This window comes from Pisolithus orientalis, assembly GCF_024613125.1.
Source record: "Pisolithus orientalis strain OTSU chromosome Unknown F5J12scaffold_35, whole genome shotgun sequence".
Classification (NCBI taxonomy): Eukaryota; Fungi; Basidiomycota; class Agaricomycetes; order Boletales; family Pisolithaceae; genus Pisolithus; species Pisolithus orientalis.
This window is the reverse complement of record NW_026260816.1, coordinates 181480-199470: the sequence shown is the minus strand read 5'-3', so window position 1 is coordinate 199470 and position 17991 is coordinate 181480. Positions and strand designations below refer to the sequence as shown.

Below are 17991 nucleotides of genomic sequence, written 5' to 3'. Positions count from 1 at the left end.
AAATAGATGTACACAAGAGTAGCGCGCAGACCCCAGTCGAACACTATCGTTTCGGGCCTTTTAACTCACCGTGTATGCTGACTTTCGGAAACACGAGAGATCCTGAGCATGTTTTGTCCCTACATATGGAAACTGCATTCTTCTGCAAAGTTGCCTATGTACGGCCCAGCGCACTCGCATGTCGCTTGCGTTGAGTGATAAATCCATCGACTTTTTACATTTACGATGCAGATGTCGCTGCTTTTCGCATCTCATGCATTTCCTTGTATCAGCGGGTTACCTGTGCGTAATAGGTGAGATCCCCTGGCTTGTGACATACGTGTGGAATTACTCCAGAGCATATACGACCGTGAATTGACTCGAGGTAATGTTCACGTAGGTGCATTTCTCAGGCCCGAGAAGCAGGACTTACCTCGATCGATGCCGCTTGGAAGATTCCTGTCTTGCTGCGGAACACACGCTGGAAGACTGTACACGTGTCACGTACGGTGCTCGTTCTCTGAGTGTGTCTCTCGCTCCATTGTCGTCAACCTCGGACAGACCAGTTGGCTAATAGAGAAGAATGTCAGCCCCTGCCCCACAACATCAACAACGTAAAATACGTATAAATTCGTTGCTTCAGTCCATCGAGTTGGCCGTCAGCTTGTCTTCCTGCCACCACTTCGACGCACATAATGATGGGCACCGCTATGCCTTTCTTTCACTACTTTGACCAAATCATGCCTCAGATTTCATGTACATCCTGGCAAAAGTACCCCGTGGGCAGACGCAATGTAGGTTGGCTGACATCGAGAGGTGATGGTGAGCTGCTGTTGCGAGGTTGTATTCTTGGTGTACGCTCAACGCTTCCAATAGCAAATAGGGCTTACATTCTCCGAAATTGTTCTGCCATTAGCTGCAAACAATCGACTTGGGTCAATGTAACTTCGACCCAAGAGCCTTGCATACTGGCTTCCGCAAACTATTACTATTTTGACTAAAAACAAGATGGAGTCAGGAGTGTGTACCCCTAAACGATAAGATCAACAATGGAAAAGGCCATGAGACACGAAGAGTATGCAGTGACAACTGCAAATGGCCGAATTCCGTGCCCTGGAAGCCGTCGTCTAGAGAAAACACCTAATCGCGTACTGGGTGTGTCATCGATCACGTTCACGTTTCTGAGTTGTCGCAATGCTTTGCAGTGTACGCTGACCCCCAAGCCCAAGATCATGCGTAAACAGGGGTACGGAGGAATTGAAGCAGTGTGTTAGTGCACGGGTATCATACGAGATGAAAAGTCGCCTGAGGGGGTTCGCGCAATTGGGCCTAACATATTCTTTTTCCTCCGCCAGATAACATCAATGAAACCGTCCAATTGGAGTATCTCCGGCGGGACAACCCGGAGCGCCTCGGCTAGCTCATGCCTGCTCCACCCATCACCCTGACGTCGTGGAAATTATACTTGCCTGGGATATGCTTGGCGGGGCCAGCGTGCTCGCCAGGATGTATATGTCATTCGTTGGCCTCCGGGCGAAGGGAATGACACTGGATATAAATTTTATGATGTCAAGCCCATGTGACTGAAGGGTCTGGTTATTCAAGACCAGGAATATCATTCAGGCAGTAGAGAAAGGAGAACAACAAGTACCCTAATGAGAATGCAGATGACAGTACATATCAAACACATTACACGTCATAGTGCAGACCTGGCTTAGCAATTGTTTGAAGGGATACATCACTGCTGTCTCCTTCAGCCGCTCGCATGGGGGATGTGCCGAAATCATCAAATTTTATTGTCTGGGTCTCAGTCTCGACTACCACTGTTGACGATGAGAGAGGATCGCGCTGTGGTCTTTTGCGAATCGGCTGTGAGCCGAAGGTAATCATGGACTTCAGCTCCAGCGGTGCAGGGGTTGTGGTTTCTTCAGTGCTGATGCGGAAGAAGAAAGCGACAACTACGCTCAAGTTCGCCACAGTTAAGCTAACTGATAACTGGCGAAGCAAAGAATTGAGTCTGCATTGTACCGGAACGGCTAGCGAGGCTCAGAACCATACCTCAACCACAGCAGCTATGACTTCCTTCAGCCCACCATCAGAATATACGTAATATGCGTGGGTGAGGCTGACGACAGTGGTAGCAGCAGACGTCGAAAAAATAGACATAAGTCGGATCTTTTGAGCCTTAGTGAGTCTGACTTTGTAGATCAGACGGAATGGTGCTAGTATTAAGATCGTGTCACCGATCACGTCAGCTGGGTGAAGTTAGATGGTCCGTCCCGTTCGTGCTGCACCAACAGACTCACTAATTATCTGCGCAATGGCAACGTTCCGGCCTAGATCGCACTGAGGGCGTGGTTGCGTTTTCCAGCCAGGTTCTGATTCACAAGTCCAGAAGACTTGGGCGAGAAGGATCATCCATGTAACCGTGAATGCGATTGCGGTGCGTACTAGCCATCTCCTTAGTGAGCCAGGTAAAGTCAGTCGCACGACGGTGAACAAAATTGAGATTCTGGACGACCTAAAACCATTCTGAGATTGTGCATGACTGGAGAGACAAGATTGCTATCCCACCAAACTACTGCATAGAAGAACTGTGCGACGCTATAGAATGTTTGAGTATGTTATGATGCTGGGGTGTTAAAAGAATGCACATATAATACATCGCCACTCTTGTATCTTGAGGATATCGAGCTATTGTACTACAGAGTCAGTGAGATTCACTCTGGTAGAAAAAAAGACACCACTACCGTAGTCAGCCAGATACAACCAATTTACTACCAAAAAAATGATATTGAATACCATGGCAAGCGCTGCCCATGCATCGTCCAGCCAGAGACGGCGTTGTCGCATCCGTAGGAACAAACGGAATGAAGTCACCACCACCGCAGCGATAGGCAAAACCAAACCGACAACTTTATATTCATCAGTGGCGTCTTCAGTAGTTCTCAAGGTCGCTACCTTCAGTTTGTTGAATTGTTGGTCCAGCGGACGACATGTTTGCTTGGGAGAGAAAGACGGGGAGGGAGGCTTAGAACACCATACGCTTTATTGTAGCAAGAACTACATCTGGTTCCACCGGTTTCTTGATTGAAACATCACGCGTGTCCGAAGGGTCATAACGCCACTCGTACTAGATACGTATTTGGTGTAGTCCCCTCCGCTCCGATCAGAATCATGACTGATGATTATGTAAAGTCACTATACCCCAGCGCTCGAGATCTGCTTCTCTTACCGACCATCGATCAGCCGATGAATTCGGTCGATTCGTCAGTCTCATGGTCCAGATTCAGAACCGGTCCGGGAAGCACGTACTTCTGCGGACTTTTGCGTCGACTTTCGTTAGCGCCACACCGCCGCTGATCTAAGTACACGATATAAACCACCTTACCCCATTACCTGTTGTTTGAGCTATCGTGTACATATCATGTCTATTCCAGGCCTTATCTGCAAGCGTATCCTCTCAGATGACGGAACTCCGATCTACGCGGAGGCCGTCGGAAACTCTTCGCTGCCAAGCATTATCTTCATTCATGGCCTTGGACTTTCATCAATCGTCTTTGAGAAGCTGTTCCAAGACCGGACCCTGCTGAATAATGCCTATCTTGTAAGTTGTTGTTGCTTGCACTTACCCCTTTATGATATTGAGTCCAGTGTAGGTGCGCTACGACTTGCGCGGTCACGGCTGGAGTGGAAAACCAGTGAACGCAGAGGCGCACGAGTCCATTCGCTACGCTCAGGATTTCATGGCCGTCGCGGATGCTTTTAATCTGAATAAGCCTTATCTCTTTGGTTGGTCAGTGACGGGTGGTTTCTACGCTTGTCATTTATGACTAACTTTTGGGTAATGCACTGAAGGAGTCTTGGAGGTATGTATCGCATTAGCATTATAACAACGGGAACTCGCAATATTGAGAGACCTCCCCAGCCACAGTCGCAACGGACGTTTGCCAGCACATCAGTCCTACCCCTCTGGCCGGCATTATATACGCGGCCCCCCTACCCTACATCGGCCCCATTATGGCAGAGCTAGGGAAGCCAACGATCGCACCGATCCGTGAAGGACTGATGGCCCCCGATGTTGCGACGGTAATGGACTCGAAGATTAAATTTGTCCTCTCCACATTTGTGGACCCTGATGCTGTGGACTATCCTACCATCGCTTCATGGATCGGTTCCGGCGCCTATATTTCTGGGGAGGGCGTAAAACGAGCGATAACAAGACCACAAAATCCTGCTGGCCTTTATGCCGCTGGTAAGGCCGGATTACCACTTCTTTTTCTTTATTCGCACGAAGATGCCCAGCTCGATAACGAGGTCGCTGTCAATGAAGTCGGTTGTTTCTTTGAGAACAAGAAAGTCATTGTAATTCCACGGAGCGGCCATGCAGTGTTTCACGATAATCAAAGCCGTGTCGTGGCTGAAATTATTTCTTTTATCGGAGGAAAGACGGCGCATTAGATACCTATCTGCGGCACTTCCATAGAACAGACCTAGCGTGTAACGAACGGTAATGGCCGAGTAGGAGAGGATTTGGGCGCTAGTTACGCAGCCTCCGCCTGGAGTCATTGAATAGATTTTGCATGTGCATTCACTGCCACAGAATAAAGAAAATCAGTCAGAGATTTTGCAAGCAACAGATCATTTTGGCACAGCAGGGCTGCTGCCGTCGGTCGAAATGAGCAGAGCAGCAATCAAACCATCAGTTAGTCACTGTAAATGAATGCTCGAAATAGGTGGTTTGTCATTCACTATTATATAGTGAACAGTTGTTCGGGTGTGAGGCGAATGCCGCTGCTGTCGCCGAATGCACACATACGCAGCTTGTTAATGTTTTATGTAAGTATTACGTTTGATGACCTTGGAAACGAGCTTCGCTGGCGGCCGCAGTCATACTCATCCAGAGCCTGTACCACTAATATGTTGCGTTAATCTGGAAAACTTACATGCTGTTCTACTACGTCCTATAAGGTACACTGAAGTCTGCAGTAATTGTCACCAACCCCTCTACTAGACAGTATCCGCAGGAACAACACGGCTCATGAATTCTCCCATGTCGCGCAACTCGTCTTCAGAGGAAGAATGTCCAAGTCCAGTATAGGTCACGAAAGCAACACCAGGCTTTCCGAGTTCTTCCCGTCTTAAGCGGGGAATCCCAAAACTCGTGAGGAAATCGACAGATTGATCTACCACTTTGATGGGCACGAGCGGATCTACATCCCCGAAGGCCCAGAGGATTGGTAGAGAACGTGTGTGTTGAGTGATCATCTGTAAAGAGTGTGCATCAAGTTGCGTTGACTTCGCCATCATCAATTTTGGATAGCCATCACTTACATCCTTGAGCTCTTTCTGAAGATGCAGTAACGCGCTCAGTGCGATCACACCTCCTAATTTATGATCCGTTGTCAGCCCAGTCAGGAGCGACAAAACGCCCCCTTGGCTGAATCCTCCCAATACGATCCTTCCTGCATCCAGTCCACTTTCAATTTCCTGCTTGATGATATCGTTGAGGATCTGCACGGATCGCAGTATTCCCTCACGATCTTCGAATCCATTACATGATATCTTCTGTTCGCCCGATGGGGTCACTTGGACGTGCTCGTGCTGTTCTTCAGACCCCTTCAAAGCATGCAGACAGATGTCGAACCAGGCGGGTATTTCCTTGCCGTTACTGACGGTCACAGGCCTGCTCTGCGCATGAGGAAGGATCCATTTGATGTGCTGCAGAGAAGGATTCTTTCCCAGTGTCTCTGCAGCATCTTTCCATCCTTGGCCCGAATCACCTAAGCCCTACATCCGAGGAAAAGTTGTGGATCATATTAGGTTGGGATGCAGTTGGCATCTGATGATGACACCCACATGCACGAAGACAACAGTCGCCGTATGCTTCCCGACGGCCGGGACGACAAGAGCGGGATACGGCTCTGCTGCCATGGTCCAAGGTTCGTGGAGATGTCTGAATTGCGAGTAAGTGGGAGTGGTGCGCGGCGGTTTATCGGATTATATCTACGAGCCGGTCGGCGATACAGATGCCCAAGTAGTCATACCTAAAGAAGTTAGTATACTCACAGATGTGCACCGTATAACCAGCGACCAGCGCAGTACTAGGGTTCTAGTGTGAGAAAGCTTTGTAGTGTTGATTTATCAGCATCCGGATCCGCGCATGAGTAAACCCAAGTGGCCACATATGTACTACCATTAATCCATCTCGACCACAATCCACGGCGTACTGCAATGTACATAAGGGTGCGGGATGCAGTAAGTACAGCACAACAGCTTGACACCGACTAGTTGACCAGATGAACATCACGACAGTGGTAGCTGCGAGATTGGTTAGGCAGTAATCAGCTTGGCAGTGGGTCAGCGGAGGGCTGTATCTATTAACTGCGTCGTTCACCGCCTGCAGCTGGTTGAATGTCACTGTCTTCACTGAATCATTCGTATCCTGTTTCCGTTTTTGTTGTATAAACTGGCGAGTGGTAGGTGCGACCGAGAAACAAGGATATGCTGTGCCATGAGAATATACTCAAGTCCGAAACGGCGACGTAGTCGGACGGCCTTCGTGATCCAGCATTAGTCTCAGGCCCCTAGCCTTATTGATTGATTGATCATCCTTTTCTGCACTGCATTGGCGTGAAGTCCTCGTCCATTGGCGACCTCGACACAATTTCGACTCGAGCAAGTGCGAGCCCAATGTTTGGTCATACAAGTCGAAGACGAACTAACACTTGTGAGGAATATAGATTTGCATATATGATCCAGCCGCTGATCGCTGGTCCGATGTGGAGCGGAAGAGTACAAGTCCAGGAAGCACGCTCATGCTTGAAAATGCGGAGTACTTTCGTGAAATGAATTGCCCAAGTTCAACCGATTGCGTCGAAGCTGACGTACACCGTGTGTGAGTGCTTTCGAGCAGCTTGGCTCTTTCTGTATATAGCCTAGACCTAAATGGGTACATTCATACCCGTGGTGGTACTGTGCATCGAAATTTGAACCACACTTTTTTGTCGGTCTGGTACTGCGGACTCAGTCGTTTAGTAGTTCACTAAACCTGTGCCCAACTCTAACCTCCGAAGTCCGTCGGGAACGTTCATGAGCACCACAGGGATATGGGCACGGCCTATCCAAGCTATGTCTTGGCTGTACTTTAATGCGGGCGAGAAAATTTGATGTCACTGAAAATGTTTCAGCTAAGTCCTTGTTCATTCATTAGTCCAAATGCACCGCACTTCCCTGCCGCGGGATCGGAATGAATGATGCTGTTGTGCTTTTAGTCCTTGGATTGGTCGCCGAACAAGTTAAATGGTGGTTGCACGAGCTACCCCAAAACCGACAGTAAATTCTTATCCAGACTTTCATCCCTAAGTTACATGTCTGGTGTATGTCATCTTTATCTCCACTTTATGGCGTCTTTCACGCTTACACTCTATAGTCATCAGCAGTTAGCAACATGACTAACGGCAAATTAGCCTCGCCTTCTCGATACCTTCTGCCCTCCGACAAACCAGAGAGTGAGAGGTAGGTGGCGGGAAGCGTTCTACGTGCCATATGCAGACTTATCAGGCTCACAGACTAAACCTACAAAACCGTGTGCTGAAGAAGGCATTCGGAAATGTTGTATTTGCTCCCTTTACGCTCAGTTCGGATGATGCGGTACTCGATGTCGGGACTGGCACAGGTGTGTAAGGCCACTTTTTCACTTGCTCAGCGAACCCTAATGTCAGAACGCGCTACAGCCTGTTGGACCTTGGATTGTCATGATGCATTCAGGACTGCTCACTATTATGGCATCGACATCACGTCGGATCTCTTCCCCATCCTTGACGTCGACCTCAAGTCGAGAATTCACCTCACTGAAGGCAACATACTGCGGTTGCAAGGAGAATGGGCGGATAGATCTTATACACTGGTGAACCAGCGTTTGCTGATAGCTGCATTATCCGCCGAAAACTGGAAGACTGCCATCAACAATATCTACAAAGTGCTGGCGCCTGGAGGCTGGGTTCAATTTGTGGAAACTAACCACTGCCGTTCTGGAGATGTGACCGACAGACACCACGTGATTCTCAGGCATACTTTCGAGAAGCGAGGTTTACTTTTTGAGTGTGCCGAGAAAATTCCAGCACTGCTGCACGACGCGGGGTTTGTTGAGATCAACTCCATGATCTACGAAATCGATTTGGGGAGCTGGGCAGGGCAGGATGGTATAGAAGCACGAGACAGCTTCATCGGAGTCTACAAAGCGATGAAGTATCCGGTCGTGGACGTGATGGGCATTATGTCTTCTCCTGATTTTGATTCACTTATTGAGCAGATGCAAAGAGAATGGGACAGTACACCGGGATCGAAAATAGTATTCCACGTCCTCTATGCTCAGAAGTCAGCGTCACCATAGATTTTAGCATTGCATGATACTGAATAATTATATAGTTTACCTCAAATACATATATATATATTTAATCACCGCAGCTCTTGCATAAACAGTACTATCACTTGACCAGTCACTGCGGAAACGAAATTTTAGCAGGGGGCATAACCAGATTCTCCAAATGTAGATAATCCGACCTTGATTTTTTTTTGTAAGATATAGCTATTAGTCTGAGTAAAGTCCGACTCAACGATTTTTGAGTAACATATCCAAATAATCCGATGTAGGCAAGATCCGAATATAGGCAATATACCAATAGCCTGACCTCTCATACATGCATTTTGCCACCCCAACTATGCTCGACTCCATTGGCCATAGTCCAACTATAATACCATCAGAAGAGTGGCTCTTGCCACCCTTGCACCCCTCAGGAAAAATAATGGACTTTGCAAAAATTTTCCTTGGTCTCCAAGTTCACCAGTTTGCCATGTACACCATGAACCAACCCAAGGTATGTGGTACTTGAGTCCTCCAGCCTATCTACTCACCTCCAAAAGTTCCATATCGATGCTAACCAGATGGTTCCAACCTCACAAGCCAATGAAATCGAGTTTGTTGGTCCCCTGACAGTCATCAAATGTAGGCCACACATCCTTCGACTTCATGTCCCAACCAGCATCCAAAACATTATGCTCTCTTTCAAGCCAAACTCCCAAGGCCCTGTGGTACATGTGGCTAATTATTGTTCATGTGTCTTCCACTCACGGCCATACACCAGACCATAGAAATCTCCCTAATGACAATGTCACCAGAACTTGGCAATGATACCTTTCATGCAACTCAAGTGTGTGTTGTCGACTTTGGTGCTAACATTGGTACTGGTGGGGTTAAGTTGGGGTCTGCAGATGCCCATGTTTCAGCCGTCTCAGTAAGTCATTGTGTAATTCATATCCTTGCTGATGGTATTACATAGGATCCTCTACTCGTCAACGTCGAGCCACTTCCTGCCATGCAAGGATCGTTTGGATGTATTCCAGACCACCTCTTGCCTGCTGACAAAGGCCAGACAAACCCTGAGGGTGGTACTGCCCTGCCTATTGCACCTCTCATCCCTGCCATTGATAATAGTGAAACTGAGCCTGAAAGTGTGGAGGGAACCCCAACTGTGGCTGCCAAGGTAAGTTGTGACTCATGAACCGTTCTTTTTCTCAGTATTAACAACTCTTTCTAGAAGATTACTTCGGAAATACCAGTCTCATCTCTTCCCACGCAAGTTTCTGGCCCCTCCATTAGGCATACTTTTACCCCAGACAGTTTTGCTGGATTGGAGACATTTGATACTGTGAGTATGCAACTGTTGTGTGTAAGTAAACTTTGTCGTTTCTGTTGTCATGTACTCATCATTATTCAGGAAAGATGGGCCCAAATTCAAGAGGGACTTATCACTGGCCAGGAAAATAATAAAAGATGTCGCATGCCCTTATTGTCTGAGTTCCCTCTGACTCTGCTGGTCACAGGTGAGCACACATGATTAATCCCAATTGCTACAAAGAATACCTTTTCATTATTAAAGGCACACTTGGCAACTTCTCTGATAAATCTAGCATTCACCTCGTCATTGACATTGCCAAGCCAGTGTGGGTGCCAAATCTGTACACCTTCATTTGTCACCTTGAAGGCTTGTTTGTTGTCAAATGGCCTGATAGCAGTGAGGGCTGCAACATGATTCTGCTTTTTACCATCACAGTCAATTCCACACAACTGGCAGAACAATGGTTGGAGAATGGACTCAAAATTAATGGTGCCAAGTGAGTACTGACATACAATTGCAAGAACAGAGCGCTGATACATACCTTGAGAGCTACATGATTGTTTGAACATGTCTTTGTTGCCCCTTTGTGACCTATGACTTTGCTTTGAAGCTCTGCAAGGACCTCCTCGACATCATTAAGACGAGAGACGATGGACTTGTTCTCTTCTCTGATATTGGTAAGTTTGTCCTCCAGGTTAGTGTTCGCTTCACTGAGACATTTCAGATTGGCTGTTAGCTGGGCAACCATCATATGTAGACTCTGGTTGCTCATGCGATCATAATCAGACTCTTCCATCAGGTAAGATGCACTTCGGGAGCAGGATGCTGAGTGCAGAGTACTCTGACAATCTTCCAAAGGAGTTTCACTTTGCCCTTGACCAACTGACTGACCATGGGAAGATGCACCGGCATATGAGAAGGACATATGGTTATGGGTGCCCTCGCTGCTATGGTAAGTAAATTCGAGCAGTTGGTTTGACTGACCCCTTCCTTGATAGTCGTAAGATGACCCCTCTTGTGGAACAAGTGAATTGATGGGACTTGTGGGATCCATCATGTCATGGAGCTGATGCAGGAAGGAAAATTCTGGCAAAAAGAGCTTTAATCAAAGCATGAAGTGAGTGGAGTATAAATAAAGGTGTGATTTGTACCGACCAATGGACCATCGTGGTCCCTTCATTGAGCAGCAGGCCTGGATGTGAATGGATTGTTGAGTCTGCTGTGTATAGATGGAAGGCCATGTTGGGAATGCCCCGAGGGTGTCATTTGGGTCTGTGGTACATGAGAATGCCTGTGTGCGACACCCTCTTGACTCATTGAGGACTGCAATCCAGGCTGTGTGCCACCACTCGTGTTTCTCTGTGGTCTGAGGCCATGTTGGGAATGCCCCGAGGGCATCATTTGGGTCTGCAGTACATGAGGATGCCTGCATGTCACACCCTCTTGACTCATCGAGGACTGCAATCCAGGCTGCATGCTGCCACTTGGTTGTCTCTGGGAATACATAGTACTGTACCACAGTACAAACACCAAGTACTTGCAAAGGAGGTGAGTGTGAGTAAGCACACAGGTGGGACACTTTTTTTTGGGGGGTGCCAGGGGCAGGAAAGCATTTTCAAAGCAGTCATCATAGTGAGCATGCCGAATATAATCTGATGTTACTATTCTGAAAAGCACAACTGAAGTCGAGAGGATCATCAATATTAATATGATGCGACTCAATATCATAGTCTATAACCACACTCAAATCTGATCTGAATATTATCTGCATTGTCAGGATTACCATGGTGATAAGTTTGTGAATCGAGTTGGGACAATGCTTGGAAACAAGAACACTTAGCTACTATAGTCAAAGGTATTATTAACTTTGGCTTCCCTCGACATATAGCACAACTATTATTACTAACCCGACTATCCCCGAACCTGATTAAAAACCTGTTTCCGCAGTGAGTGTTGCAACATCAGAAAGCATGGCTTCAGAACTACACAATCACATTGGTAATTACACTACAAAATACATGGACACGTGGAGGGACACGTACATAGAAACTTATGACAGAAATAAAGAGGATATGTGTGGTGTAGAAGATGCCAGAGAGATGCCGGTTTTTGGACACAAAATGATACAGAGTTGCAAATGCGAAACTGAGGGCTGTCACACAATGTCACACCTTACATTGTAACTCCGACGCGCTGATACTCCGAACTGACTTAGTCGGCGGTGGCTGATTATGTTACTCCACCATTGCTCCGCTTGTATTGTCACGCTCTTGCATCACATTATCGCAACAACAATTACAATCGAAGGATCCTTCTTGTTGGCCTCAGAATTCTTTCAGGAATCAGGGAAGTGTCTTAAGAGTCCCCAGATAGCATTTCATGATTTTCTGAGGTGATTTGATTTCAGCCCAGGTGAGTTATTCTGAAAAGGACCCTTTTTAAGCAGTATATTGATTTCCCCTCGTCCACAGGTGCAGTTTTTTTTAAAAAAAGTGTACAGCCCCCTAGGTCTATAGTATATCGTGCCCTACGTACAATTATGCAGCTTGGATTGAAGTGTGGTGTGGTGTAGTTAGCGTTTTGCAACACTGTGTCATTTTGCAACACCGGTCAAGTGATAGTACTCGGACACGAGATATACGAGATCTGTGGGTACCTACTATACCCGCTGTTACATGGTTTGAGGCGCTGGCAAAACTCGTGCCAGTACACAGTACTCAAGAGGGAGGTTTGATCTTTGCATATTACAATGTGCCTACCATCATAGCTGAAGCACTGACAACGGACTAATATGCATAACGCTCAGCATACTATTGTAGTGAGTTATTTTGATCTTCTCGTGCGTTGTTTGATAGGCTCTCGCACGACTTTGCCAGTCGCCTCCACTGCCGGTGTTCCTTACAGCTCGGGGATTCCAAGGAAGTGAGAGCCTGGAGTAGTGGGCCATACGAATCAACATGGTCGGAGAATGAGGTAACTCGGACGTTGGACACGTGTGGCGTCTTTGTCTTCAACATGTTCATGGATAGCGAGTCAGCAGAGACGAATCTGGGTCAGTGCAGCGTTGGGATCGATGGTGTCAGGGTAGGCAGGGCGGGTCTTTATTCTTTGTCTCTCCTGTTTTTCGTCCTGTTTAATTTTTGCCCGCCGCTGTCTCGTCGAACTTGTAGCAGTCCGGGGAACTCACTGCTTCGTGGGATTCAGGTGTATCACGTATCGGCATTTATGTGGGTGTACCCACTTCTAACGGAAAATCCACAGGTGTGTCGTGACCTGAGTGATGCAGTTAAATGGGCAGCGGAACTAGAGTGATCATAATACGGGAACGTTCTCAATGTTCGGGGTGGGCCGAGGAGAGTGCGCTTTCTCTCGGTAGGGACCTCGTCGTCGAACCGGGCATCTTCATGCGAATAAATTAAGAGGTGACAATCCAACTTTGCCAGCGGCATAAAGGCCAGCAGGATTTTGTGGTCTTGTTATCGCTCGTTTTATTAATATAAGCACCGGAACCGACCCATGAAGTGGTGGTAGGATAGTCCAAAACACTGTCAAGGTCCACAAGTACGGAGCAAAATTTTAATCTTCGAGTCCACTACCGTCGCAGCGTTGGGGTCCATCAGTGCTTCACTGATCGGTACAATCATTGGCTTCCTAGGTTGTTTCATAATAGGGACCGACGTAAGATGGGAGGGCCAGATATATAATGCTGGCCAAAGGGTGGCTCAATATCACGAGTTCCCATCGTTGTAATTAATGCCAATGCCGCACATACCTTCAAGAGTCCTTCAGTGCATTTCCTCAATTTCCCAAAATTAGCCACCAGTGACAAAATTCCTAAGCGTAGCGAATGAACTTGAGTACTTCTGCGTTCATTGGTTTTCCACTCCAATCGTGACCACGCAATTCGTAGCGCACATACACTGGACTCGATACCGTGGACGGGTAAGTGCAAGCAACTTACAAGATAGGCATTGTCCAGCAGGGTATGGTCTGGGAACAGCTTCTCAACGATGATTGACGAAAGCCCAGGGCAACAATGCTTGGAGCCTTGGTCACAAAAAATTTCCGGCGGCTTCCGCGTAGATTCAGTTACGTAATTGAAGAGGAGTCCGCGGAATTATCAGCGTGTCCCGGAAGATCTTCACGTGATTGGCCCGCTCATCCCATCTTTATGATCATCCATCATGATTCTGATCGCAGGGGAGGGAGCTAGACGAATGCGTGCAGTATGAGCGGCGTTGATGTTTTGGACACGCATTGTGAAACCAGTAGTGGCTCCTGTTACAGCATCAGAGATAGAAAGGTAAGCCTCCCTCCCTGTCTCTACCTCTCCCAGGCCACCAGGCCACCATGTCGTCTTCCGGACCAACAATTCAACAAACCGAAGGTAGTGACCTTAAGAACTGTTTAGGATGCTACTGACGAATCTAAAGTTGTGGGGATAGTCTTGCCCGTCATTGCGACGGTGGTCACTTCATTCCGTTTGTTCCTGCGCATACGACAACACCGTCTCTGGCTGGACGATGCATGGGCAGCGCTTGCCATGGTACTCAATGTCGTTTACATGGTAGTAGGCTCGCTTTATCTGGATGACTACGGTGAGGTCGCCGTCTTTTCTGTCGGAGCAAGTCTCGCTGACTCTGTACGACAATAGCTCGATATCCCCAAGATACAAGAGTGGCGTTGTATTATATGTGCATTCTTTTAACAAATCAGCATCCCAGCACACTCAAAAATATTTTATAGGGTTGCACAGATCTTCTGTACAATTGTTTGGTGAGACAATAATCACGTTTCACCGGTCACGAGCCATCTCAGAATGTTTGTAGGTTGTCCAGGATCTCAATTTTGTTCACGGTCGTGCGACTGACTTTTCCTGGCTCGTTGAGGAGATTGCTAGTACGCACTGCCATCGCATTTGTGGTTACATGGATGATCCTTTTCGCGCAAGTCTTTTGGACCTGTGAAGCAGAACCTGGTTGGAAAATGCAACCACGCCCTCAGTGCGATCTAGGTAGAAATGTTGCCATTGCGCAGATAATCAGTGAGTGTGTTGTGTGCGTCACGAACGGGATGGGCTGTCTAACTTGCTCCATTCAGCCGATGTGATTGGTGATACAATCTTAATACTAGCTCCATTCCGTCTGATCTACAAAGTTCGGCTCAATAAAGCTCAAAAGATTCGACTTTTGTCTATTTTTTCGGCATCTGCTGTTACCACTGTTGTCAGCCTCACACACGCGTACTATGTGCTTTCTGACGGTGGATTGAGTCAGTCCGCAGCTGCTATCGTTGAGGTATGGTTCTAATCTCTGTTGGCCATTCCAGTGCAATGCGCATACTCAGTCCTTGGTTTCGCTAGTCATCAGTCGGCTTGGTTGTGGCGAACTTGAGCGTAGTCGTCGCTTTCCTCTTCCGCATCAGCACTGAAGAAACCACAGCCCCCGCTCCGCTGGAGCTCAAGTCCATAATCACGTTCGGTTCACAGCCAATTCGGAAAAGAACACCGCGAAATCCTCTCTCAATGTCAGCGATGGTGGTTGCGATTGAGACCAAGACAATAAAAATTGATGATTCCAGCACGTTTCCCAAGCAAGCTGCTGGAAGAGACAGCGACGATGCCGAAACTGTATCCCTTGAAACGCTTGCTCAGCCAGGTGATTTCTGCGACACTCAATAGAAGTGTTATACATATATATATTCTGTCATCTGCATTCTCCCTATGGTGGTCATCATTCCAAATAATCCCCGTCCTAAGTGACTCGGGAGGTGCCGCCCGGCGGCTTGCTTATACACATTTTAGACGACATGCGAGCACGAGACATGTGAGACTGCGATCAGAGAAATAGAATTTTATGACCGTAATACAGCACTGCGAACACTACACTACAAACATGAGACAGAGCTTGAACACAAAACTGCGAACGATCGCAATACAGGATTGCGAACACCTGCCCGGAATTGTTGGTGGAAGACGAGGGAGAATATAAGTAATTATTGGCACACACTCGTATAAGCGGCGTCTTCTTGACAGAAGCCCACTCCCAAGATTCTCCTTGTCCATTTCGATATCACTTCAGAAATATCTTGTGCGCGACGCCACTTAGATATCCCAGGTCTTTCTTCCTGATTCGAAAGGGATGGTTCCTCCAGCAATGGTCTCTGACGGGGTTCGAGACTGACCGAGTAAGAAGTATAGTTCGCGTCCCGATGTAGCTGATAGAGCGCAGGAAACTGACACCGCTGATCAGGAGCTGCAATTACTGCACTTAGTCTGGAGGAGGCGCTTTGCTCTCGCGCTTACTCAATCACATTTGCATTTCGTTATGGGTGCCAGGTGTCGCCCAACGTGGAGATGGAAATTTGAAAGTTGCACGGTACGTATTCAAGGGTCCTGAGTGATGGATGAATTAACCTGATTATGTTTCCGTAACCAGAGCAGACAATGCACCGGATGCCAGCGAATAGAGCTTTGGGGCATTGAAAGGGCATACTAAGTGAGCAATTGAAGTTGAGATTAGAATCGGTGGAGAGGTTCTGGAAAGGTTGGAGGTTGGAATTTGTGGAAGTACTTCCCAATTTTCTTCCCATCTGCGTAATATCCTTTCGCGATGCATTCCACAACTCTATCCCCAGTCAGAGACACACAACGGGCCGAGCACTCGGGAACCATCACCTGGTAGTAACACGACTCGTTTACTAAGATATCCATGAGTATAACCTTCCCCTTGCCAACGGAGGGGAGCTCAGTAGGATTGTCTGCCCAAGACCAGGCCCATAAAAGCTGGTCGAACTTACAGAAGTGAGGGATATGTGAACGATGGCGCTCATGATGAGTAAGAAAGAGAACCGTTCAATGAAAGGAAGCAACCTCAATTTCTTTCCACAGAGAGAGGTCCTGATCAGAGGCGGGAACTTCGGATGCCTTGCATCGACGCGAATCCTGGTGAATTTCAGTAGTGTGCTGGTACAATAGAGGTCAGAAATCGTCCTATGAGATATAGCGATAACTCACATGACTAGCCCTGTATTCCACTTTTGACCGAGAGGGTGGGTAACGTCGATGCAACTGCTGACCTCGCTACAGTCAGTTTGCTATCTCAAGACGGATAGAAAAGCCCGTGCCTAGATGGCCTGCGGATGGAGGTGATCAGCAGAGCAATGTCGTTACTTTCGGAGGATCCATTCAATGTCTGCGGTGATGGACCTACAAGTGCGTGGTGACCTACGTGACGCAGCAAAGATGAATGGCAGATCAGAGTGATTGAAACAGGGAAATGATGTTCTGAACTCCTCTGCAAATCATGCATTCTGTTGTACCCGAGTACTTCTTGGTTGCTGTTAGTACACGTGGATGTGGGTGAGCCAGACCGAGGGGCCAAACACAAGTACACAAGTAGCCGAGGGCCTGAGACCATTTGAAATATACACGGACATAACTGACCTGTTCTCTGCACGACAGGATTTGCATGATGGTACGGATTAGCCTCATTTAGATTCACTGTTTTTCGATGCAGTATACACCCCGAGAGCCCGAACGATTTTAATAGCAGAATCTGCAACACGTGCGCTGAAAGTCTGCACACACGTCGTCTACGGTGCTCGTTCTCTGAGTCCGTCTATCGTTCCATTGCTGTCAATCTCGCACAGACCAGTTGGCTGACCGAGAGGAATGTCAAAAACATCAAAAACGTGAAATACGTATAAATTCATTGATATAAGCCATCGAGTGTCTGCCAACTCGTCTTTCTATCACCACTTTAACGCATATGTGTGATGGAAGGCGCGCCATGGGCCTTTGTTTACTACTTTGACCAAATTCATACCTCGGGTCTTATGTATATTCTGACTAGCAGACCCTATGGGCGGGTTTAATAAATCTTGAGAGGCGATGGTGAGCAACCATTGCGACGTTGTATTCTGGGTGTGTGCTCAACTCTTCCCATAGCGAACGGGGCTTACGTTCTCTGAAAATGATATGCCACTGGCTGCAAAGCAAGCGACTCGAGTTAATGTAGCTTCGGCCCACGATCCCCACCAAAGTGTAGTGTCGATACCAGCTCGCGGGAACTATTTTCAATGAAAACAAGATGCATCGGGAGTTCGTGCTCCTATCAACCGACCAAACGATGAGATCAATAATGCAGCAGGTTACGGAGCATGAAGGGTGTGCTGTGGCAACTGTAAATGGCCTTCCGTATCCTGGGAGCCGTTGTCCAGGGGAAGACGCTTAATGGTGCATTGGGGTGTCATTCATGTTCCTGAGTGGGTGCAGTGTTTTGCAGTGTAGCTTGTAGTTGCGTGATCGGAGTGAGTGCGCTAACTAGGTGTT

General features: G+C 47.6%; 6 protein-coding genes across 6 annotated transcripts; 3 read left to right on the top strand and 3 right to left on the bottom strand.

Moving 5' to 3' along the window:
* Positions 1–1668: 1668 nt before the first annotated feature.
* Positions 1669–3047, bottom strand: F5J12DRAFT_772541 (uncharacterized protein; the record flags this gene model as incomplete). The annotated part of the gene is made up of 7 exons (XM_051742266.1): positions 2941–3047; positions 2730–2894; positions 2634–2673; positions 2554–2583; positions 2286–2500; positions 2038–2234; positions 1669–1974 (listed from the first exon to the last, which is right to left on the bottom strand). Exons 1-7 carry the CDS (start codon positions 2975–2977, stop codon positions 1669–1671), a joined length of 990 nt encoding a protein of 329 aa, XP_051596783.1. The 5' UTR covers positions 2978–3047.
* On the top strand, positions 3026–4611 carry F5J12DRAFT_852656 (alpha beta-hydrolase). Its single transcript, XM_051746576.1, has 4 exons — positions 3026–3586; positions 3639–3775; positions 3838–3848; positions 3908–4611. The coding sequence occupies exons 1-4, from the start codon at positions 3407–3409 to the stop codon at positions 4438–4440; spliced, it is 861 nt and encodes a 286-aa protein (XP_051596782.1). The 5' UTR covers positions 3026–3406; the 3' UTR covers positions 4441–4611.
* A 228-nt stretch (positions 4612–4839) lies between these two features.
* Positions 4840–6144, bottom strand: F5J12DRAFT_852649 (Alpha/Beta hydrolase protein). Its single transcript, XM_051746575.1, has 3 exons — positions 5839–6144; positions 5314–5769; positions 4840–5247 (listed from the first exon to the last, which is right to left on the bottom strand). Exons 1-3 carry the CDS (start codon positions 5911–5913, stop codon positions 4990–4992), a joined length of 789 nt encoding a protein of 262 aa, XP_051596781.1. The 5' UTR covers positions 5914–6144; the 3' UTR covers positions 4840–4989.
* Positions 6145–6854: 710 nt separating this feature from the next.
* Positions 6855–8548, top strand: F5J12DRAFT_852643 (S-adenosyl-L-methionine-dependent methyltransferase). The gene is made up of 4 exons (XM_051746574.1): positions 6855–7358; positions 7412–7497; positions 7551–7657; positions 7716–8548. Exons 1-4 carry the CDS (start codon positions 7350–7352, stop codon positions 8372–8374), a joined length of 861 nt encoding a protein of 286 aa, XP_051596780.1. The 5' UTR covers positions 6855–7349; the 3' UTR covers positions 8375–8548.
* A 5525-nt stretch (positions 8549–14073) lies between these two features.
* F5J12DRAFT_957454 (uncharacterized protein) lies at positions 14074–15746 on the top strand (the record flags this gene model as incomplete). The annotated part of the gene is made up of 4 exons (XM_051749885.1): positions 14074–14268; positions 14478–14703; positions 14760–14956; positions 15022–15746. Coding segments are annotated over 4 exons (936 nt in total), but the record flags the coding sequence as incomplete, so codon positions are not given.
* A 175-nt stretch (positions 15747–15921) lies between these two features.
* On the bottom strand, positions 15922–17035 carry F5J12DRAFT_347125 (uncharacterized protein). The gene is made up of 6 exons (XM_051738993.1): positions 16951–17035; positions 16871–16884; positions 16675–16736; positions 16458–16623; positions 16111–16386; positions 15922–16053 (listed from the first exon to the last, which is right to left on the bottom strand). Exons 1-5 carry the CDS (start codon positions 16967–16969, stop codon positions 16177–16179), a joined length of 471 nt encoding a protein of 156 aa, XP_051596778.1. The 5' UTR covers positions 16970–17035; the 3' UTR covers positions 15922–16053; positions 16111–16176.
* Between the last annotated feature and the right edge of the window lie 956 nt (positions 17036–17991).

Excerpts from the sequence above, each read along its gene's own strand:
- F5J12DRAFT_852656 (XM_051746576.1), top strand. The coding sequence starts at position 3,407 with ATGTCTATTCCAGGCCTTATCTGCAAGCGTATCCTCTCAGATGACGGA. Across the intron at positions 3,587-3,638 it reads TGCTGAATAATGCCTATCTT|GTGCGCTACGACTTGCGCGG; the intron begins GTAAGTTGTTGT and ends AGTCCAGTGTAG.
- F5J12DRAFT_852649 (XM_051746575.1), bottom strand. The coding sequence starts at position 5,913 with ATGGCAGCAGAGCCGTATCCCGCTCTTGTCGTCCCGGCCGTCGGGAAG. Across the intron at positions 5,770-5,838 it reads CGACTGTTGTCTTCGTGCAT|GGCTTAGGTGATTCGGGCCA; the intron begins GTGGGTGTCATC and ends CCTCGGATGTAG. Across the intron at positions 5,248-5,313 it reads TTCAGAAAGAGCTCAAGGAT|ATGATCACTCAACACACACG; the intron begins GTAAGTGATGGC and ends CACTCTTTACAG.
- F5J12DRAFT_852643 (XM_051746574.1), top strand. Across the intron at positions 7,498-7,550 it reads GACAAACCAGAGAGTGAGAG|ACTAAACCTACAAAACCGTG; the intron begins GTAGGTGGCGGG and ends TCAGGCTCACAG. Across the intron at positions 7,658-7,715 it reads CGATGTCGGGACTGGCACAG|CCTGTTGGACCTTGGATTGT; the intron begins GTGTGTAAGGCC and ends AACGCGCTACAG.
- F5J12DRAFT_347125 (XM_051738993.1), bottom strand. Across the intron at positions 16,624-16,674 it reads TGGAATACAGGGCTAGTCAT|CACACTACTGAAATTCACCA; the intron begins GTGAGTTATCGC and ends CTATTGTACCAG. Across the intron at positions 16,387-16,457 it reads TTCACATATCCCTCACTTCT|GGGAAGGTTATACTCATGGA; the intron begins GTAAGTTCGACC and ends TCCGTTGGCAAG.